A 22840-nucleotide genomic window follows, 5' to 3' on the forward strand; every position below is an offset into this window, starting at 1 on the left:
CTTTTTGTATACATTTAAGTATGTAATCACACATTTATGTTATTTTTGGAATATTTTTCACATTGAAGACAAGTAAATGATATTTTTACAAAAAGGTATTGGGTTTAAATAAAGGTATTTTATGGATTTGAGGATGTTTGTTTGTTTATTTGTTGAAGCTATTTATTATTTATTATTTATTTTATTTTTTTAATTCAACTTTTATTTAAGCTCCAAATCTCTTTTTCAGCAGTGTATAGTGAATAGTGGAAAGAAGAGCAAGCTACAGACAATACAAAGTATGAGACACAAATACAATTATAAAGTCCTGAATAATTTTAATTGTAAATTGTAAATAAAATGTAATTGTATAAAAGATTTTACCCTAGAAACAAACTAGCATCGTAAGAACAACCTAAGAACTGTCTAAACCCATAAAAAAAGACAAGACCACTCTAAAACAACAACGTAACTAACACCTTGATATTCTAAAACACCGTTACATCGTCAAATAAAACTACAGATTTTGTCAGATGAACATGTTTTTGTCTAATCGATCTGAAATGTGAGCAGCAGCTGGGTCACTATGTTTTGACCATGTGTTGCAATACGAAGTGAGGGCAGCTGTCCTTTAGCAACTCTTGAGCAAAGCATAGGGCATAAACCACTGGCCATCATCAACTACGTCATGAATCATATTATACTGACATGTTTTGCAAGTCCACATCCATTCCACTTTGGTGTCTCACTAAGATGGGCTTATTAAGATTCTTTAGAAGAAATTTTCCAGTACAACCACTTACCATAATGACGCATTTTTAGGAACGTGCTCCTGTTGAAGTTGTTAAAATTGTTAGCTTTTACTAGAAATTCAGCTAATTTTTTTGACTTCTTTGCTAAGCCTAAAGTCTAGTTTCGGAAAGTCTGATGTGCTCTTGCACCTATTTGTGGGCCTGCTATAAATAGCCCCCTGCTGGCAACACATGCATGTCTATGATAGGCAGTTACAGAGATTTTCTTCACAGACTCTGGCTCCAAAGCAACACTGACAACATCTCAATGGTAAGTTGGAAAATTTACCAAGTTTTATGGTGACTAAGAAAGAGCTGAATTACATTCTTTACATGTCCAAGTAAACAGCATGTTTTGGGTTTGTGTTTGACCACTAACAGCCCTTTCACAACCTGATAGCTGATCTATTTATAACTTGCTCCACTGAAAGTACTTTGCTTGGTCAGAAAGGACAAGCATTGAGTGTGAACTGTGTGTTTGAGTTTTGTTTGAGCAGAGTGTATCCCAGAGCGTATCTTAAATTGTCTTTCATCAACTTCCAACAGCTTTTGTTGCCATTCTGAAGTGTTTCTTTTTTCTTCTCCAGGGGTTTTTACATGGATAACACCATTAAATCTGAGCCTTGAACTTTGACAAGCTGTGGACGTGAACACGAAGCAGTTTTATACTGTGGGTGATACGTTTATCTAGGATCTTAATTTTTTTGTGTGAATTGCTTCTGTGGACAATGACTTCCAGAAGGCCAATGACTCGCTCTTATTCTGGCAATGGGAGGACAAGCAGCTTCAGTGAAGAGGAGGGCAGCTCTTCCAATGGCCGTTCAGAAAGCCGCAACACTTACCTCTCCAATGTTAGGCCTGAAAACAGGTAGAGAGCCTCATACATAATCCATGTGTGTGCACAGCATGTAAACCTTTGTTTCTTGTGAAGCAAATCTGGGTTTTAAAAAACAGATTTATATTGCATGGTGGTTAAGAAAAAACATCTGGGTCAGACAGATCAAGTAAAGAAAGAGTAAACAACAAAGCCAGTCAAACATTGTGGACATTGTGGGTGACAAATCACATTTATCACATAAATTATGTGTGTTTCTGTTTCTAATCTACAAACCATGAGAACAACAATATCCTCCTTAATCACAATGAGAGGAGGGCATTTAATTAATTATTTCATTTCAGTGGGTTCTATATATTCAGATCTTAATTAATCACTGACGTCCCTTCATTTGCCTCCTCTCTGAATAGCTATTCAAGGTATTCTCACTACAGGCCAACGAGGTAATCCATACTTTCAAAACATTCCTCCCAACTAACATCTTAACCACAAAAACTGGTTTACCCCAAGAATGAAACCTACACACGTTTTAACTGCAATGTAAGTGTCAAGTTTGTCCAGTGTTGCGTTCAGTTTTAGTGATGAACACCGCTTTTGGTGTTGGATTGACAACTTTGTTTTGCTTGATATCTCACAAGTCTCTTTGTCACTCTTTCACGCCCTATTCACTACCAGGAATTTACATTAACATCCTTTCCCGAGTAATTGGAATGTACTGCACCGAGGTGGAGAGGTCACTGAAATGATACTGAAGTGTAAAAGTGTCTACTGTTTGAAAGAAAGAAATTTACACTCTAATCCATCAGTGCTTCCTTCCAGGAGCACACTATGTAGCGTCATGGCTCAGCTGACCGAGGACATACAGCCGTCCTTTGAGACCACCTTGAAATCAAAGGCAGTGTCAGAAAACTGTAATGTGAAGTTCACCTGTGTGGTGTCAGGTAAGCCTAGTGTATTTCACATGGCTCTGCTTGTTGTTTGTAGGAGTAACTGAAACGTTTCAGATTGCTTGTGGTGTGACAAGACAGGATGTGACTAATCTGGAAAGAAAAGGAACGTAACAGACTCTGAAGGAACCAAATGAAATGCTTTATTACCAACTGCGACAGTGTGGCTGGTATTGATTTCACCTTGTCAGTCTGTCTGTGTGTGCGTGCATGCCTGTGTCATCATGGCAAATTGTGGCCCTGGAGATATCTCCTGTAGCTGGAACTACCACAGAGGTGGTTTTAAGTCATTTGGCAGGTGTTTACTTGTCTGCCTGTCTGTGGACAGATTTTGTCACCATGAGAGTGTCACAACAACTTTACAAGGTGTGTAGTTGAGGTCAAAAGGAAGGCAGTGTTTGAAGGTGGTTGTGGTCCAAGCAAGGGTGCCATAAGTAGGGGGGTTGAAAGTAGGGAAGGGGTCAACGGCTCCCTATTTTATAACCCTGGCTCACATTAATTTTAAGTCACAGATCACTGTATCCCACTTTCAATCATTCCCATCCACCCTAACACATTAGGTAGAACTGTGGGGTAGGGCCATGATGTGTAATGTTTATTACAGAGGCAATGCGTTCCTTATAGTATATCCATGTCTACAGGTTACCCAGCTCCAGAACTGAAATGGTATAAAGATGATATTGAGATGGACCGGTACTGTGGACTCCCAAAATATGAAATTCGCCGGAATGGAAAAACACACACCCTCCATATTTACAAGTACGTAAGACAACCTTGCACAAATAATCTGCTATACCTTTTCAAATCAGTAGAAATGCAGCTGCTTGTTTTTTGTTGCTTATTTTAACACTGACAGAGTACTTATAACATAAGAGTAATAAGTCTTTCTCTTTTCAGCTGCACATTGGACGATGCAGCCATCTATCAGGTCTCAGCCAGCAATAGTAAAGGCATTGTCTCCTGCTCGGGAGTTTTGGAGGTTGGTACCATGAGCGAGTATAAGATCCACCAGCGGTTCTTTGACAAGCTGAAGCAGAAAGCAGAGAAGAAGAAGAAAGAGTTGGAAGAGCAGACCAAGAAGGAGGATAAAGAAAACATTCAGGAACAGAAAGCGAAGAAAAGCCCAGAACGTCCTCCAAGGAAGCGGACCGTCCCACCCCCACAGGAGAGGCCAGTGGTCAAGGAGCCTGAGGAACAGCTTGGAGCCGCTGCAGAACCTAATGGAGTTAGCTCGGAGGTCATGGAAACAGCCCATGTCACATCCATTAACAGCGGGCTGGAGAAGGAGATACCTCCATCTGCGGAAACCTTGGCTAAAAAGAAAATAAAGATCTCAAATGGTGTAGATGTTGGAGTTAATAGCAGCAGCAGCAGCAGTGGCAGAAACCATATGATGGGCAATGGAGGAGAAAACTGTTACGATGGAGGAATCAGTTTGGCACAGTTTCTGGCAGAAACTCTCCAGTCTCAGGCTTCTGAGGAGAAACAGAACTCATCTCGAGGGGAGAAACCTAAAGAGACAAATGTACCTGTGGTAAATGACATCAAAGAGAAAGAAAGGTTGCAAATAGAGAGAGAAGAACAAGAAAAAGCACTAGAGGAAGAGCATGCGAGAGAGAAAAGGCAAGAAGAAGACTTGGCTGTAGAAAGTGAGACAGAAAGGGAAAGATCGTTGGAGATGTTGCATACAAAAGCCCACAGTAAACATGGTTCAGAAGCCAAACATCACAGCAAGGCTCATAAGGATCACGACCACCACAACATCCAGGCTTCCATCTCCTCTATGCTCCACACTGTCAAAGACTTCTTCTTTGGTAAGAGTAAGAAGGACTTTCATGATCACACTGAGGACAAGGAGAGAGAGTTTGACCATGACTCAATTCAGCCTCCTCAACAGGAAACGCCGCCGTCATTTCGGCTGCAACCGGAGCATAATCCAGAAGTGTGCAAGCCTCTCACAGAGAATGTTGTGCCAATGGAAACAGATAAACCAAAGGAGTCTTCAGAAAGTGTGGATATAGAACAAAAGTTAGACAGTGTTCTACACACAGACCTGCCACCAGTTGATAAATTGCCTCCTGAGAGCGCAGAGGAGCCCACAGGGCAGTGTGTCAAGGAGGCTGAAGATGCCATGGAGGTGTCTGTGGGAGCGGGGAGCAGCAGCCCAGATGAAGAAATGCCATTGTCTGACCTTCGAGTTCTCACTGAGGTGCGTGCAGTGGTCTTGCAGGTCAGCTGACTACCACTTGAGAGTTATACATAGACTGCATTTGTGTGACAAGATGAGCTACTTCAGTGCCAAAGCCTGAACTATGTCAGCTATGACACTGATTAGTCTTCGAGCCACTGCTGGTTGTAAATGTGGTAGAAAAAAAACAGATGACAATTCACAGTTTGATGTTATATTCGTGGGGTGATGTGTGGATGGTGTCAGTCAACACACCCACTTGAAAACATACAGTAAAATATCAGCAACTGGTAGAGTGAGTCAGCCGGACTGTGTGAGGATGTGGTTTTACTGCATCATTATCACTCAAGAGTAACGAGCCAAACATGATTGTGTGGAAAACACAGGGAGAGACATGGGGGATGATTAGAACGGGACAGCTCGCAGTAAATATATGTGGGGGTGGGGGGTGTTGTGTATCTACACTGCACACTGTAAGATCGGATGGGGAATATCTCAGGTGTTGGCTGCGCTGAGTAGGACACGAGTGCGTCAGAGATCATGATGAAACCTGAATGTCAGAAGTGGTTCTCAAGTTACAAACAGGGCTTTGCATGACAGAGGGTGGCTGTGTGGTCGGGATGAGCGGTAGCAGATTGAGTCCTGCGGCAGGTCTCAGCATGAAAGGAGGGCCTTGTCGCATTGGACACATTCCTCACTGACCTTAAAATAAACTTCTTCCTCACAGAGAGAGGAGGGAGGAAGGCAGCACTTCTGTCATCTCAGTGTCCAGCTCGTCGAATTGTTTCATGTCTGTCACGTGTGGGGGATTAGGATTATCACGTTATGATAAATGCACTGTACAGTATACACCCATACAGTAAGAACACTGATAGTAATACTTAGTGATTATCATCTTACTATATTTGTGATTGCACTTATTTAGTGCAATTATTTTATGAAGCTGAAACTGTTTTTTTTTTATATATTGCTAAAACATAACCCTATATCTTCACATAAAGCAGTGCCTAAATGTTCTCCTAAATTTTAAACAGAGAGAGAAACAACAAACTAAGAGAATGACACCCAGCAGAGTGCCTACCTCCACCAAGGAGAAACAACCGTGCACGTGTCTGTCTAGCTCTGATAATTGAAAAATAAAAGTGAAAAGGAAGTGGTCTGATAACCTAATTTATGTATTTGTCATAACACAAGTACAACTCCGTGTGTAATGAGGATTCAGCACTTTCTTCTACTACATGTGGATTATTGTCAGGATATGCATCAAATCATAGGTCTCAACGCTATAAATATGTCTTATATGATTTTTTTTTAACCTACATACATGCGTTCCTGAGAAAACTGACAAAGATGTCAAAGTCGCAAGGGTTCTGGTCAAAACTGCAGTGACATTTTGATGTGTTATTGCTGATAAACAACAACATCCTATCATTTATGAGTTTATGAATTGTTTTGTTCAGGAAGTTGTACACTGTGCATTCACATCCAGTCACGTGGAGCACAATGACGTGGAAAAGGGAAGTGAAGTCACCATGTTTGAGCATTACCCACCTGCAGAGCAATTGTTTTTCCCTAATGTGGAACTACAACTGTACTTTTGCTATGTTGGTGGCATAAACACGAGGCTTTACGTATGACTAATTGGAGGAACCATTTATCTCAAAAATGTTTTCACATGAGTGTGACATCTATTTACACTCTGATGGGTAGTGATGGCCAGAGCCTCATTTTTAGACTGAATGTGACACCAGTTCCCTTCCATTGAAAGTAGCAACTTCTTTTTTTCTTAGTAGTCACTGCTGACCAGACATGTTGTCACGAGGCGGCACATGGCTTCATCTGCATACACTTTAATGGTATGAACAGGGGCAGAAAAGGGGAAACCCGTACAACACTTCTATGTATACTTCAGAGCTTTATGTATCTTCTCTTCACTACAATGTATAATCAATATGCTTTTTACCTAAATTTTAGTATAAAATGAGTGTTCAGAAAAAAAAAAAAAAAGATAAAACCTGTTCAAAAATCTAAACATCTGATTGGACCCTGGCATGTGTAAACACTTTGGTTTCAGCTACCTCGCACGTGACATGAGGTAAAGAAGTTCCTGAAATAAGTTGACAGGTCATAAAACACAAGTATATACTGACTTAAATACTGTTTACCTTTCAACTAATTATTGATTAACTTTGTTTACAGACCGACTATAGTGCTCCTCCTGTCTGTCAGGGATATAACACTGCACTGTATTATCAAGTTTGTCAGAATCTGTCACTGTTAATGCTTCTGTTGATTGATGGTAGAAAAACGCCGTCTCAGTCTAAAAGCGTCACAGTGTCACACTGTCAAAGGTCACTGCAGCAAGTTCGTTGTTACGAGCTTCTTAAAAATACTTTTTTAACTCTTGAACGTGACACTGAATGTTGTTTTCCATAAAGTTGTGCAGTTGAACAGCAAGTTTTGAAGTACTAATGCGCTTTTTGTTTACTCTCTCTCAGACAGAAGATTCTCAGGCAGTCTCAGTTATCAAAGATAGCCAGGCTGCAAGAGACGAGTCATCACCCAGGGAGGGTGTATCTGTATTACCACAAACCAAAGCCCCTGATGAAGAAGAATGCCAACCCACATCCACTCTCACTAGTTTGAAAGTTAGCTGGACTCCCCCTCACAGTGTTATCTCACTGTCGGACAGCCCCAGCCTCGGAGAAACACCCACTGCAACGTTGCAAGAAGAACAGTTGAGTATTGATAAAATGGACAAAGGAGGTAAACCTGGCACAGAGGAAGGCCTTTCCTCCAGTAAGTTATGTGAGGAAGAGAAAGCTGAAGTGAAATCAAGCAAACAGCCGTGCTCAGTTATAAACAGCTCTGAGATGACTGAATTAACAACATCTTCGCTGGAAGAGAGAAGAGAGCTGTGTGAATCTAAAACACCAGATCAGGTGCTTTCTCCTCCTTCTGCTGTGGCAGAGAGCAGTGTAGAGAAAGATTATGTAAAAGAGGAGACCGAATGCACTTCACTGATTCAGGAAATGAAAGTAGGATTTCCGCCTACTGCAGCCCCAGACAGTTTAGAGAAGGCTGACCTAAAAATTCAGCATGAATGCACTTTGTCCATTGCAGAGGAAAGTGCAGAAGTCCACCGTCTAAGTGCAGTACAGTCTTCAAGTTCAGGTTTTAGAAGTAGTGAAGACAGAAGTGACTTGAAAAATGTATTGAATTCTGCTTTAGAGAAAGATTTAGAAGTTAACTTATGTAACAATCTAAACACACAAGAGCACGTCATTTTAGAAGGTGAGAGCACTGAAGCAAGGAAAGAGTGTTTGGAGTTTGGAGCGGAGACAGAGAAGAGAATAGAGGTGTCGGAAGAATCAAAAATACTTTCAGTAACACAAAATGAGGGAAGTAATGCTGAGGTTTTGGAGGAGCACAGTGAAACTGCACATCAAGATGGTGATGAAATACTGCTGGGTTGGCCTTCAAAGGATATTCCACAAATCCAAATATCTACTATTGAAGACACCCCAGATATTAAACCAACCTCGCCAGATGTAAACCAAAATGAACATTTTGTAATCCCAAAAATTGAAATCATGGAGCCTGAAATCAAAGAGAACCCTCTGCCACTCACTATTTTGGCACAAAATAAGCCAGAATCAGAACTTGCTAGACATGATGCAACTCATGTGTCAGGGACAATAACCCAGGACCTGAGCATGACTAATTCTCCTGACTTGTTGCCCACACAGAAAGGTATGCAGAATGATTATAACCTTTCACTGAAAAAGGAAGAAAAGGAAGTTGCACAATTAGGTGACGAGACAAAAATGTTTGAGCTCAAGCAGCCACGCGTGAAAAGCCATGAACAGCTCCCCCAGATGGACTATGCATCAGTTCCTGTTATAAATGTGTTGTGTACTGATGACGAGGAGAGTGAAGCATTTGTGAATGTCCAGGTTTCACATACAATGCAGCCAGCTGAAACTACAACAGTGCCTTTGTTTGTGGTGCCACCCATTTCTGTCACTTGTCATGAAAGTGATCCTGGTCTCAGACTGTCCACATACAGTGAGTTGACAGAAACAGAAACTTCAGCTGTCATGCAAAGGGGAACAAAGCATGATGCTGACAATAATATGACCACAAAGCGTGAAAAAACTCAAAGTGAAAAACAGAACCTTGAAGAAGTGGAAGAGAAAAGTGTAACAGAGAACACTCCGTCTTTGCTAAGTGAAGCTTTAATACCAAAGGTTGGCGACAGTGTGCCATTATTCAATAAAACAACAGAAGACAACATTGTTCCTGAAATCTCAAAGATAAAACCTCTCAGAGAGCCGAAGATAGAGAATTCTGTGTCTGCTGAGGACCTCCAGAGAAACAGATGTTCTGTTGAGAGACTCAGCTCGAAACCCCCAGCACATCCATCACTGAGTCCAGCCAGTAATCGCAAATTCACGTCCAAAGCTGCTCCAGACTCAGAAAGTGAGACTGCCACGGCTGTCCCTGTAATCACAGTGGGTGATCGACAGAGTGACAGGGTAGATGAAGATCTCAGCGGGGGCTCGACACCAACGTCATCCCTCTCCTGTGAAAGCAGTCCCCGGCTGAAACGCAGGGACAGTCTGTCACTCATACGCTCTGCCACGCCTGAGGAGTTGGCCTCCGGAGCTCGCCGTAAAATCTTCATCCCCAAAACTAAAGAAGATGGAGAGGGAGCGATGGTTGGTGTGATGGACACTCAAGGCAAGAAGGAGACCCCCTACATGTCTCCCAGCCAGGCTCGCAGAGCGGCATTACTACAGGCTCCCACAGGACAAAACACCCCACCAATGGAGAGGCGTTCTCCTCTACTGAGCCGCAGAAAGGCCACCTTGGAGGTGCCAAAAGTGGTGGAGGAGACCCCCAAAGAAGAGCCGGTCACCAAGAGAGAAGAGAAGCCAGCTGAAAAGAAACTAGACCCTTTGAAAGGTAAAGAATCAATCTTTTTTTCCCAAAAGATGGATTTTCTTTAATCTAATATTATGTTGTGTGACCAAGCTCTGTGTGTTTTCTAATAAGACTATATCAGCTTGTTTTCACAATGTAATATTTTGTTCATTCAGTGACTTACTTAACTAATTATAAATATAACCAAAAAATATATGTGCAACATGGATAAATAATATGTTGAATGTGGTTAAATTATATTTAACTTGTTTGATTCATCTTTTTTTCATATAACAATACAATTAGATTCCATGAAATTCTTTGCATGTTTTGTGAAGTTTGTCAACATGATCATCTGAACCGTACACTGGCACTTGAGGAAGTGGAAACATTAGAAAGTCTCCACTCTCCAGTACAGTATATAGTTACCTTGGGCCTCTTGTTGGACACCCCCCCTCTCTCTCTCTCTCTCTCTCATGCACCACCAGCTCCACAGGTCATTCGTAAGATCAGGGGAGAACCGTTCCCAGATGCATCTGGACACCTGAAGCTGTGGTGCCAGTTTTTCAACGTGCTCAGTGACTCGACCATTAAGTGGTACAGAGATGAGGAAGAAATACTAGAGGTGAAGAGAAGGTAAATCCTCTTCTTGTCCTATTCAACCACGACATCAACACTAATAAACAGCAATATCACATGGTGTTCAATTTGTTATAGTTACTAACTTAATAATGTCACCTTTTTCGCTGCTGTTATTCTGAGGATTTCCAGCCAACATGAGTGGTAAAACTGGGCAGGTTCCAAATATGAAACAATAATGCTACAAGGATGAACAGGATTTATTTGGGCCTCAGAGTGCGTCCCGTGGCCTTCTGTCATTCTCAAATTCTCACTGCAGAGACGTCCAGCTCATGTGACTGTGAACCCCACAGCTGTGACTCAGAGAGGTGAATCTCTGGCTAGACACAGAAACTGTAACCTGACACAATATTTTTCTCATCTCCAGGGGGCATTAAAAGTCTATATATGTGCTATTGGTTGCTGTGTCAGCAGACTGCTGCCATAGAGCATGGCCATTTGTCTCACAGTGACACCTTGTGGGCTGTTGTTGAATCTTTAGGTACAAAGTTAGGTACAAATCTGATGAGCCAGTCAAACTGACATGTTCCTTATTATGTGTTTCTCCCTGTTTTGTCCTCAAGCGGAGGTGATGAAAGCCAAGTAGCGCTGGCTATTGTGCTGGCATGCAGCCAAGACTGTGGGGTATATGGCTGTACGATCAATAATGAATACGGGACTGACACCACTGACTTCCTGCTCAGCGTAGACAGTAAGATACAATGTGCCTGGAGAAATCAAATTTGAAATCTACATCTGACAGTGTCTGTTATGCCTTTACGAGTCTGTGGGGTTTGTTTTTCAGTTCTCTCTGAGATTCTACTAAGAGATGATTTGGAAGGTAAATTTCTCAGTTGGCAATGTACCATAGGAATTTAAAAAAAAAAAAAATTTATAAATCATTTCTCATTGTGGCATCAATTTCTGTCTATTTCTGTTTTTCTTTAGTTGGAGAGGAGATTGAGATGACCCCGCTGCTGTTCACCAGAGGCCTGGCCGACTGTGGAAGCTGGGGTAACAAGTACTTTGGTCGTATCATGACAGAGACGGTGCACATTGGGGAAGGTTGCGCTCACAAAGCCAGCAGAGTGAAAGTCATCTATGGCCTGGATCCTGTATTTGATTCTGGAAGCAACTGCATTATCAAAGTTCAAAGCCCCATCGCCTACGGGACCAAACAAGAGAGCAACCTTGCAGAGAGAAATCTAGAGATCACTAAGCAAGTGAGTTTATTTCCTATTGTCTAATCTGAATTGCTCCCAATAAATTCCCAGTGATTAAAATTGCATTACATGCATCTGATTTAATAAATCCTTTGTGTTGCCAGGAATGCAAAGTCCAAAACATGATTCGAGAATACTGTAAAATCTTTGCGGCTGAAGCAAGAGTTATTGAGAACTTTGGCAGTTCACTAGAGTAAGACCCACACTAATTATACAGTAACTCTGATCATTTATACCTATTGAAATGTACAGTGATCACCCCACTATATTTTTCTATCTTGCCCACAGAGTGATTCCTCAGTATCTGATGTACCGGCCTGCAAACTCTGTGCCATATGCTACGGTGGAGGCCAGTCTTGAAGGTGTCTTCCTCAAGTATTGCATGATGGATCCTAAAGGCAGGCTGATTATGCGAAACATTTCTGAGGTGGAGCAGAAATGCAGCGCCTTCCAGCACTGGATCCATCAGTGGACACATGGCAATTTACTCGTCACACGGCTTGAGGGTAAGCCCCACACACAAGGTGTAAAGTATTCATTTATCTATTAGTGAGGATAAAAATATTAATAATCCTCTTTCATTTATATTTGCAGGTGTTGAAACAAAGCTTACTAATGTTGGAGTTGTGACCAAGTCAAAAGGGTTTGTATTTGATAAATTCAAATCACTTCAATCATTGATATGTTCAATATATGCAAATGTTATTGGTTTTTGCTGTTGGAACTGGTCAAATAAAGTTGCCCTCTGTGTTTCAGATACCAAGGATTAACCGAGTATGGCTCTCCTGAAGTATTTGAACAGTTCCTGACACACCATCAGTGCAACTACTACTGTGGACTTCTTGGCCTGCGCCCCCTGAAGTCTATGGATAGTCTGCATCAGCCAACCAAGATCAAGGGCTCCAGGAGCCCCCTTCTGAACCGCAAGTTGGGCACTAGCAGCCCACAGCTTCAGCGGAAAGGACACAGTCCTCAGATGTCTAGAAAGGCAAATTCTAGCCCAAAGGTGACTAGAAAAGTTCAGGAGACAGAGGACAGTAAATCAAACGCCAAATCCAAGCCTGCAGAAACTGCTGATGCTCTTGAGATGCGGTAGGAAGAATGGCTTCATTTGTTTCAAGCAGTATTTTATTGCTTGTTATGGTCAAGTATTATCTGTTTCTTTCCAGTTACCAAAGCCAGCAAGGACATGAAGAGTAAGAGTTATGACAAAAAGACTAGTTTGTTGACCTGACTTGTCCAAAAAAAAAAAAGATCACTGTGAAGTTCTCACTCACTATCACAACAATGAAACATCCATGTCCCAACTTATCAGTTAACTTCTTAATACAGTTAAAATGGAAATTTTTGGAGCAACGGGCACCAGGTTTTTGTCCTTATAGCTCAGAGGTGCCAAACAGCAAGTTGAGAGGGAATGAAAAACAACACTCGGCCACATAAGAACTGACATAACACTATTAAATCCCTTCAAACACTTGCCTCAGAGTCTTATCAGCTCTATGAATGGACAAACAATTCTCCACGCAATATTTGTCAACTTCAAATATGTTATACTGTATTTGCAGTCATTTTATTGAAGGGATAACAGCATTCTAGTGTTTTGATTGAAAGAACTGTGGAGTCTAAAATGTACATGACCACAGCCACAAGTGATGCTGCATGTTCGTCTATGATGTACAGTATGTGTGTAGGGTGTAACGTTTATTTTGGAGGTTATAAATGACTACCATTAGAACTGCCTATGCAGCATTTCTGTACACAGCAAAGTTGAACTCCTGCTGTGAAATAACAGCACCATTTGTAGGTCATAGATGTTTGTGTGCACTTTGTTTTTGGCATTACTTTTTAGTAGTTTTTGAGTACTTTGTATATGTTTGTTACAGCGGTCGTGTGTGTCTTTAATCAGTCGTCTTACAGTATTTCAGAAAATATGCCTCTGTCAGAGCAATAAGCAGTAAGGTGCTTACCAGTGAACTCCTTAACTATGGCATGCTTATGCTCATTGACATGCAAACACACAAGTGTGTTCCCAGCAGCGAAGGGGGAGGAAGGCTGCTGAATGAGGTCCACGCAGTTACTTGGACCTGACCTATGGACTGTGGGATAAAAGCACACTGAACAAAATAACCAAAAGAGCAGACTCAGGACTTGAAACTGAAAACTGTAAAGTTTTACGTCAACCGACAATCACCTTTTGCTGAACAATAGAGATGTGAGTTTTCCTAGGATACAGTTGGTCAACACTAACCAGACCAATCTTTAGCATTTAGCTGTTTCTTTTTTATAAGTTGCAAAACCAGCATGGACTTTGGGATTGAAATAAAAATGAACACTATTTGGTTATCTCATGGGTTTGCCCAGGTATTCATGGTTAGATTCCAAAAGACACCAGTTTCCTTGTACAACAAGAGATATCACCTCTACTGTTTGACAACAAATATACAGGAATTTCTATCATGGTTTTTTGGTTAATGATCAATGAAAGTCCAAATAGCCACTCTTAAACTTCAGCTGCTGTCACTTAATTGCATGAAGCCTTATTAGTGAAAGAAAACACAACACTAGGAGAAATATTTGAAATGGAGTTGAAATATTTGAAATAGCAAAATAAGTCTGTGTACATTGACCAGCTGATGATAGAGAAAACACTGTAATGTCGAGGTGTGGTGTCATGCAAACAAACTGTTATATTATGTTCATGTGTACATAAAAGTCAAAGGACTAAATAACTCAAGTAGCGTGAAGAAAAATAGTAAATGTGTGAGGGAAAGTCTGAATGAGTGAGTGCGTGAATAAATGTGCGTTTACAATGTCTGCTGTCTTTGGTATCTTACACCATGTCAGCTAATGTTTTTTTTTTTTTAAATAAATGTGTAAAACATTTGTGTCCCAGAATGATTCACGTTGTCTTTTACATGGCTTCATGTATAATTATCAGTAACATTATAAAAATAATCGAGGCTCTCAACTTTATTTGAAATATTTACATTCATCAAACTGTTGATGCCTGAACATTTCTTGAGGTACATTTCTTGAGGTGTGTCCTTTTAATCCTTGGATTTAAATAAAAGGCGATTTCTTAATTAATTTACAATATGATACATGAAAGATACATTCCTCTTGAAAAGATATGCATACAGGCTTTACATTTTTACATTAACAAAACAGACACTGATATGTGTTTTTTTTTTTACTGACACACTGCCACGTGAGAAAGACCACAACACTGGCAACATTTAGAGAAAAACGCTGTGACATTTGCTACTGTGCTCCACGAGCCTTCAAATGAGATGGTCCCATTGTTTACGGTGCTGCAAAAGGATTAAATTTAGATGTAATTACAAATGGCCCCTTACCACAGGGAAATATTTAACTGCCTGAGTACACATGTAATAATCTATCAAATGCATACCTTTGAAAGAGGTCCTGACAGCAAGCTTGAATGTTCCCATCTGTGGCATTGAAAGTAGACACTTTGAACAGCTCCACACAATCCAGTGGAACATAGAGGATCCCTGAGAAACAAAGTTGGAGCTACTCAGTTCAACGGCACTGCATTACGCTCTTTAGATGCACTAAAAACAAACCCTTGAGATTTAAAAAATTCAAACGCTCTTACCTGCAATGCAAGCATTGACAAGAGATACACAGGTGCCAGTGATCATAGCTCTCAGCACCAGAGATGAGACATCACTTCTTCTCGATGGGCATATAGAGGCTTTGGTAAAAGAAAACACAATGTGTCAAAAAGCATTACTGACACAGGATCCTGGGGCAGGAAAAAAATGTGACAAGATGATGAAACACTTACACAGGCCACCGATCACAATACCCAGTGAGCTAAAGTTGGCGAACCCACAAAGAGCATAAGTGGTGATTATTTCTGACCTGACCTGTAGCAAGAAAAAAAAAACAACAAAATCACTCACCTTAACTTTTTTGTGGGGTGTTCACGAACTCCAGCTAAGGATGTTTACTCACTGATATCCATTGTGCTTCTCCTCCAACAATTTGATCAAGTCCATTGAGTCTGTTGTTCTTGAGTTGAGATAATTTCTCATAAGCCACAAACTCATTGAGGAAGAACTTTGTGCCAATTAGTTCAGCCACAGTGAAACTCTCCTCATATGGTATCCCCATCATGAAGGCCACAGGCATGAATACGTAAGAGCAAATTAACTTAGAAACACAGAAACACATAAAGTTATTTGGACATTATAAGACATTAGTAAATGTAGACAAAATCTGTGAAATGTCAGCATAATTGAATATGTGTCAGAATAATTATTGAAAATGTAAAGTTATTATAAGATACATTCATTAAATTCTAAAACTTTAAAAGAACCCCACATCATCAAAATGTCACAGTCAAGTTTTCAGTCTTTTGCTAAAGCATACCTGAAATGTGACTGAAGGATATCCCACCATACCTCCGAGCCAACTCAAAGCTTGATTTATGAACCCGAGGATGGCGAGAAAGGCTATCAAGTTTGCTGCAATGTTTGCAACAAGACCTATTGAAGCAGATGCTCCGCTGCTAGCCGCCTCCAGAATGTTCTGTTCATCTCTAGGGAGTTTTGAAAAAAAGCCATTTAGCTCATAAAAGCAGAAAAAAAACATGAAAGGACTGAGAAGAAATGAAGGGACAACTATACACACCCGCAAGCCACTTTAATATTCTTCTCTGACTTGAAGATACTCTGCTCTGTCTCAGGATAAGACAGTTTGGAGATGGCCAAGGCACATGGAGCAGCCATCACAGAGGCTGATATCAAGGAAGATGCATCAATCTGCAAAATACAGTGATGCCTCATTTAATTCGGGGCGCTGTGGTGGAGTTACTGCATTTGATATTTGTAGGCTATGAAGATTTACTGAAATAATAAAACTGCAAATCAACTTCACAAAACCATCATCAAACTTAAAATGTTTTTTGTTTTACCTTAATCCTCAAGATCTAGATGTCATGCCTTTGCAGCTCATTTTTCAGAGATGAAATAACAACCATTAGATCAAATAGACCATAACACTGATCATGTTAAGAGTTAAACGTATCCCTCCCCCAGCCAGAATCTTTTCTAGTTTTAATGTAGTCGATGCTGATTTATTCCTCAATTGTGCCCTTGACCCCATGATTAGCAGCTTTCTAAAAGATGGTATTTGACTTTCTTGTCAGCAGGACTACTGAACATTATTAACCTCTTCCTGCAGACTGGCTTCCTTCCCGTGACCTTGAACACAGCTTTGGTACAGCCTGTTACTTTTGAGCAAAGTACTGATTTATCTTGAGCTCTCTGGTATAGTTTCTTCTGGTCTTGCCTAACCTACTTACCTAAGGTTGACACTACTTTGTTTTCTGTGGGGAGTTGTGTTTAGAAAAAACACATCTTTTCAGTGGTGTACCCCAAGGTTCAGTTTTGGGTCCTTTTTTGTACATACATGCTATCAAAAAGTTTTTCAGTTAAGCATAGGCAAAACAGAGATTTTAGTCAAAAGAGCAAATGTTATTTCACATCTTAGTGCACATTCTTTTAACCGCTACATCTCTTTGATAGCAGTTGAAACTTTGAAGCACAGCAAAGTGACTTTTAGCCACTTAACGTACATCACCAAGGTCGTTGCATTGTTCACAGGCCTTACTTCATTTACAACATGTTCAAAGTACTGCAGCCAGGATCTTCACCAATGTAAAAGTGAGTGCACATATCACCCTCAGAGAAAAAACACTCCACTGACTATGACCACAGAAATATTTTGGTGTTTTCAAATCAGTTCAGTTCCAAATACATATCAGGGGTCTTTAGATTTAGATTTAAGAATGTGTAACTTCTTTTTAATTTTTAATAGAAAACTTAAAACTGCATTCAACCACAAATTAAATAGTTTTCTTGCAGCTTTTTGTATGAAATGTGCTATTTAAGTATAGTTTTATTGTTATCGTGTGTACGTATATATTAGGTTCTGGTATGAAAACAGCTTCATCTCACCCCAAATGAGATGAATGCCCCCATGACACTGCCTGCAATTGTGGCAAATCCACCAGTCAGGACAGCATGGATCTCAGATTTGGTCATGTCCTTCAAATAGGGACGGATCAGCAGCGGTGCTTCAGTCTAATGCACAAAAAAACATGATGTAAAAGAAAACAAGCAGAGTAACTGTAGGGTTTTTCCCCCTCCAGTTATTAAAGATTCATTATGCAATCATAAAACTAAAGTACAGAGAGATTCAGACTGAATTTTCAGAGCAAACTACAGTCAGACAAGCGTCAAAGATAGTATTGCAAAGACATCATGCTTTGCACCGAGTACCTGCCCAACAAATATATTGCCTGCCACACTCAAGGTCTCTGTGGGAGAGGTTCCCATCGTTATCTGCATCATCCATGAGATCTGTGGGGACAAAAACATATGGCTCTTGGTCACAGTACGTCACTGCAGGCGTAAGCAATTTACACCCAGACCTACAGGAACATGTGAGGTACATGTTTTAAACTTGCTTCACCTTCAATATGAGCCACTGCATTATCCCCAAAAAGTAAAGGACCGACATCACGCTGCTGAAGAACACGACAATGGGCAAAGCCTGAGGAGGAAATCACAGAACTAAAATTAAGCACATTCAATTATTTACAATCTCAGTAAGGTGAAGAATAAATTGTCATTCATTCATCTTCTTACTTGAAAGGCAAAAATGTCTGCGATCAGATCCCCAAAAACAAACAATGACCCTTCTTTGGTATATTCGAGGAATATCTGCAATTATGAGACAAAGAAGAAAAATAGGTTATATTATTTCATAATTATTTTTATTTCCTCGCTCCATTTATTTATGATATTTATACTTTACAACAGGAACTAAAGAAGCAACTCAGTAGAGACAGACCCACAAATTAAAAAGTGATTAACAGACCACATGTCTGTGAGCACATTCTGCTGATTTGACCCTTGGATGACTCGAGAATAAGGGTGAACAGCCTAATAAAGTAACTCTAAAGATAAGCATGTATGATCCATTCAGTTAAAGAATATTGTGAGTTAGGAGATAAGAAACACTGTGTGTCATACAAGCAAAATCTGTTGTGCAAGCGAAGTGTTTCAGGATCACGTAGGATGTGACAGGAAATAAATACTTAAATACTAGATAACACATTTCACAGTAATACTACTCTTGTTGTTTATTAATTTTTTGTTTGTTTATTTTATATTTTAGTGTGTTACATGTACACCTGACTCACTAATAGTGACATATGTTGAATACAAAATGTACATTCTGGATGTTATTAATATTACATAAACTGATGATATTTGAAATCAAGGGTCCTAATACAAAAATTCGACAAATAGCTGTTCATGCTATGTTTGGTAATGGAGTTGTATGATTATTTCTAGCAAATAATTCTAGTAGAATACACCTTTGTATACACCTTCTTATGAACAGAGTTTTAATTATTTACTGTACAAAAAGAAAACACTTAAGTGTAATACCTGCACTTGTTTTCCAAGCCATTCGAAAGCTACGAGTCCAGGCTGTGTTCTTATGACAAAAAGGCCAATACAGAACTGCAACCCGAGACCCCAAAACACAGGCCTCCATGATACCTAAAAAGTTTTTTTTTTAAAAAGCAAGTAGTTAAGTAGACAATCAGTGTATCAGGGAGTCTCCATAAAGCCTTGTGTTATTGCAAGGAGACACTTCTGCTTAACCTTAAGATGATAGAGGCACAAGGCCAAGTGATATCCAAAGTCTCAGCAAAACAGACCAGAGATAACTTGAGGGATGACGCCCAAGCATGTTTCGAAACAGATGTGACCACAGTAATTATTTATCCATGAGCGGAGTCAGAGGTTGAGTCAGTGAAAAAACTCACCGCTGTCCTGTGTGCCGAGAAGAGGAACATAAGCACGATGAACATGCACACACCTCCAAATGATATAAGCTGCTCAGGACGCTGGCTTGTGTCTAAGACCAGCCACACCACAAGCAGGGCCACAACCACAACGATGAAAACCCTGTAAAACACAATGTAAAAACACACACCCTCATTCATAACATATTCCATTATGAGTCGCTCTTTATCACACTCAGGACAATGCCATTGAAAACGTCACATCTGCTCACCATTTTATCCATTTCAGGTTTGATTTAAAGCATCTGACTGCAGGTCTGAAACACTGACTGATGCTTTCTCCCTTGTACTCCTTCAAAAGTTCATATGATTTAGTCACAACAGCCAAACAGGTAAGGACTACAAGAGCAGTGGCCCTCTGGAAATCCAATACACAGGCTGCGATGAAGTATGCGACATAACCTAATGAGCAAAAAAGAGTGTATGATCAAAAATCATTGTCTGCATCCACATGATTATTCCTGTCTTGTCATAGTCATCTAAATAAATATCATTAAAAAAATGCAAAGTGTGCAGGACACCGCCACTGAATAAACTGCCACTGGCTGTAAAATTTTCACCCAAATGATCAGACTTTTCACATTACCTGCTCCAAGTATTCCCAACACAATGTATTTGAAGGTTTGTGAGTGAGATTTGACGTAATCCTCTGTGGCATTAATCGGCTTGGAAACTTTGCTGAAGTACAGAACAAAACAGAAGTGAGGTCCAATTCTGAACAAAATATACTTCATTTTTCAAATATTTTTCCCTTAAGTGAATATAAAAATGTCTTTCTCATAATGCTATAGATTCATTTTCAAGTCATGGATTATTTCCCCCGGAGACTTGTTTTGTGTGAAATACAATCAAATCTCAACACACAAGGAAAGAAATCTCACAAAGATCACAGTTGCACAGAAAACAGTGTAGATGCTGTGTTGTATGTTTGCTAATTATTTACATATACTACTATTTCCATGGTGTAAGGACAACACGTTGCAGTGGCATAATTCTGTTGAATTCACTTTATACCTGCTAGTTTTTCATTACTACTTCTGTTTTACAAACTACAGCTACTTATACTTGTACTGACAGACCTCAGGTATGATCCCAATCCCTTTTTAGTCTTTTTAGTCTGCCCTTTGAAGCTGCCAGAATCAGTATTGTTGTCCTCCTAAGAAAATAAAGGCATTTTATTTAAAAAAATTATAATGTTGTTCATTTTCTTTCAAAATGAAAGGTGACACATACCTCTATTTCAAAAGCCTCGTTGACCATGCCATTTCTGTTGGCATAGGATTCCTTGTTCAGCTGGACACTGTTGATTTCGGCTGAAAAACAGAACAATTGTTCACTTCTAGGCGGCAGCTTTTAGGAAAAGCAAGTTCAGCTTGAGCCAGCAGCAATGCCAAACAAGTAACAAGCTGTGTCTCCATGTACTCTGTAAGATAAAAAAAACCTTAAAATAAGTCCACAGAGTCGTGGAGGCTTATCTTGTGGAGAATGCACAAAAATACCACTTCACAACTGCAAAACAAACAGCTTAATTCAAGGAAAAGCAGAGCTAATGGCTTACTCATTTTGAGTGCTCCTAAACCCGGCTGTCAAATGCTGTGCTGTAAAATACACTGAGGGAAAATATACTCTGCCCTCTATGAAACATCTTATCATTAATTAACAGACACGTTACGCACTGCCCTGATTTCTCACAGGACGTACATGACGGTGTGATAATGCAACAGAAATGATTTAATGGGGCCTTATGAAGCAACATCGGATTGGACGTGATGTTGACCAAGTTCGTCATTTGCAAAATCACTGGAGCAACAGATGATAAAACGTAAATCCTTGTGCACACACATAAATTCATTGGCGCTGACTCTAAACCTGAAAATCTGATTTGTGATAATACAACAGAATACATAATGAAGTAGTTTAATCATGAATGAGTTTATCTGTAGGAGCTTGTGCTCCACACATGCTGTATGTATCATAAGATACCTCCTGTTTGTAAAAAGGTTTCTTAAAAATAAATTTGTCACAAGGATGTGAATCAACAACGAGATGAATTTCTTTCTAATTTTAGTTTTTGTAAGATTATGTGTGTACATCAAAACAATATCAAACTCTCATTTGAGAAAAAGCACTTAGATTAGACAGGGACACAAATAATCTCCCTAGATCAACATTTAAGTAGCCTTTATACAGACAGACATATAGGTGTAATACAGAATAAATTATAAATGCTGTTTTGTGGCTGTGAAGCTTTCAAACAGGTTACAATGAATAAAACCATTTTATATTGTTAGAATTAAAATAACTTCAGAAAATGCAGCACACATCACTCAAATTACTCAAGTGTCAAATTAACTTATATTTCTATGACGTCTCATCTCTTTAAATGATTACTTTGGAAAATAAGTACATTGAGTACTCACTGCGCTATCAGATAGCTTCCAGATCAGTTTTGGCTGTTATCTGGTCTATTAAATATATAGCTGTGCAATTGCTTTCAGGGTGATAATTCACGATTGGATATAACAGCAGCCATTTGTTCTACTCATTGGAGCTCAAATTTGATTTTGTCGCACACACACACACACACACACACACACACACACACACACACACACACACACACACACACACACACACAAATCTCTGATTCCCACAAAAATAGTCACTCCATGGTTCATAACATTTGATGTGGGCTACGTCTGTCTGGGTGCAGGCGATAAACATTCATTCTTGTTTAAAACCACAGGATACTTGTGTTCTGTAAGTTGTCAGAGAGCCTTGAAGACCCTGAAATTCATTAGCAGAGGTTAATGACCTAATAATGCCTTGGTTCACTAAATCAAGACATTCTTTTTATGTATGCCATCAAGTCATTTGCCAACAGAACAGATTCCTCTTACAATTTAGATGTGGCAATCATGGCTGGAGAAATACAACTGCTGAGAGATGATTGTACAATACAAAAAAAAAAAAAAACCTAATTTATGCAACATTAAGCTGAATTTAAGCAAGATATCACCATTCAGTGAGTTTGTTGTTTCCTTTAATCTTGCATAAGTATGTTTTTATTTGCAGGCTAAAAAAATGTAACCCATATTTAAAACAAATGATTTTCAAAATGCAGTTTGTTTAATCCTTCAAATAAACATTACCTTGCTGTAATCTTTGGCTGTATGTAGGCTACATACAGTAAATGATAATCCACATAGCTGTTAGATCCTGTTTTATCACTGCTTCTGTTAAGTTTATACTCACTGAAGCTTCTTTTTTTCTTTTTTTTTTATCTGATACCAAAGTGCTTCAGCTCACAGTGTCTACAAATTTACCAGGAACCGACGGCAGTACAGCGCTGCCTGAATAGCGGGAAGTGAGATTCTGAGCCTCAAATCCCTCAATAATGTCTTACAGGATATCGAAACCTAGC

The 22840-nt window shown here is 39.7% G+C and overlaps 2 protein-coding genes across 4 annotated transcripts; one reads left to right on the forward strand and one right to left on the reverse strand.

Moving 5' to 3' along the window:
- The first annotated feature begins 741 nt into the window (after nt 1-741).
- Nucleotides 742-14149, forward strand: alpk3a (alpha-kinase 3a). The gene is made up of 14 exons (XM_041038219.1): nt 742-1041; nt 1358-1638; nt 2425-2546; nt 3194-3311; nt 3450-4761; nt 7239-9708; nt 10155-10302; nt 10869-10996; nt 11090-11125; nt 11233-11507; nt 11612-11700; nt 11796-12013; nt 12102-12150; nt 12264-14149. The coding sequence occupies exons 2-14, from the start codon at nt 1499-1501 to the stop codon at nt 12601-12603; spliced, it is 5445 nt and encodes a 1814-aa protein (XP_040894153.1). The 5' UTR covers nt 742-1041; nt 1358-1498; the 3' UTR covers nt 12604-14149.
- A 246-nt stretch (nt 14150-14395) lies between these two features.
- slc28a1 (solute carrier family 28 member 1) lies at nt 14396-22708 on the reverse strand. Of its 3 annotated transcripts, none has more exons than XM_041038221.1 (18): nt 22569-22708; nt 20650-20729; nt 20496-20572; nt 20003-20094; nt 19629-19818; nt 19378-19519; nt 18995-19108; nt 18188-18262; nt 18012-18092; nt 17819-17899; nt 17495-17620; nt 16167-16297; nt 15906-16074; nt 15489-15686; nt 15319-15400; nt 15127-15225; nt 14920-15022; nt 14396-14818 (listed from the first exon to the last, which is right to left on the reverse strand). In XM_041038221.1, the coding sequence occupies exons 2-18, from the start codon at nt 20674-20676 to the stop codon at nt 14698-14700; spliced, it is 1908 nt and encodes a 635-aa protein (XP_040894155.1). In that variant the 5' UTR covers nt 20677-20729; nt 22569-22708; the 3' UTR covers nt 14396-14697. The 3 variants fall into 3 exon arrangements, with proteins under 3 accessions (XP_040894155.1, XP_040894154.1, XP_040894156.1); XM_041038220.1 differs by lacking the exon at nt 22569-22708 and adding an exon at nt 20975-21037; XM_041038222.1 differs by lacking the exons at nt 14396-14818; nt 14920-15022; nt 15319-15400; nt 22569-22708 and adding an exon at nt 20975-21037 and having other exon boundaries at nt 15159-15225; nt 15437-15686.
- Between the last annotated feature and the right edge of the window lie 132 nt (nt 22709-22840).

This window comes from Toxotes jaculatrix, chromosome 5 (assembly GCF_017976425.1).
Source record: "Toxotes jaculatrix isolate fToxJac2 chromosome 5, fToxJac2.pri, whole genome shotgun sequence".
Lineage (NCBI taxonomy): Eukaryota > Metazoa > Chordata > Actinopteri > Toxotidae > Toxotes > Toxotes jaculatrix.

What these genes read in the sequence shown, in the direction of transcription:
- alpk3a (XM_041038219.1), top strand. Translation starts at nt 1,499, where the DNA reads ATGACTTCCAGAAGGCCAATGACTCGCTCTTATTCTGGCAATGGGAGG. An exon ending in AACTTTGGCAGTTCACTAGA is followed by an intron (nt 11,701 to 11,795) that starts GTAAGACCCACA and finishes TCTTGCCCACAG; the next exon opens with AGTGATTCCTCAGTATCTGA. An exon ending in ACTCGTCACACGGCTTGAGG is followed by an intron (nt 12,014 to 12,101) that starts GTAAGCCCCACA and finishes TTATATTTGCAG; the next exon opens with GTGTTGAAACAAAGCTTACT.
- slc28a1 (XM_041038220.1), bottom strand. An exon ending in GGATTGGGATCATACCTGAG is followed by an intron (nt 20,095 to 20,495) that starts GTCTGTCAGTAC and finishes TCTGTACTTCAG; the next exon opens with CAAAGTTTCCAAGCCGATTA. An exon ending in GTTGGGAATACTTGGAGCAG is followed by an intron (nt 19,819 to 20,002) that starts GTAATGTGAAAA and finishes TTTGCTCATTAG; the next exon opens with GTTATGTCGCATACTTCATC.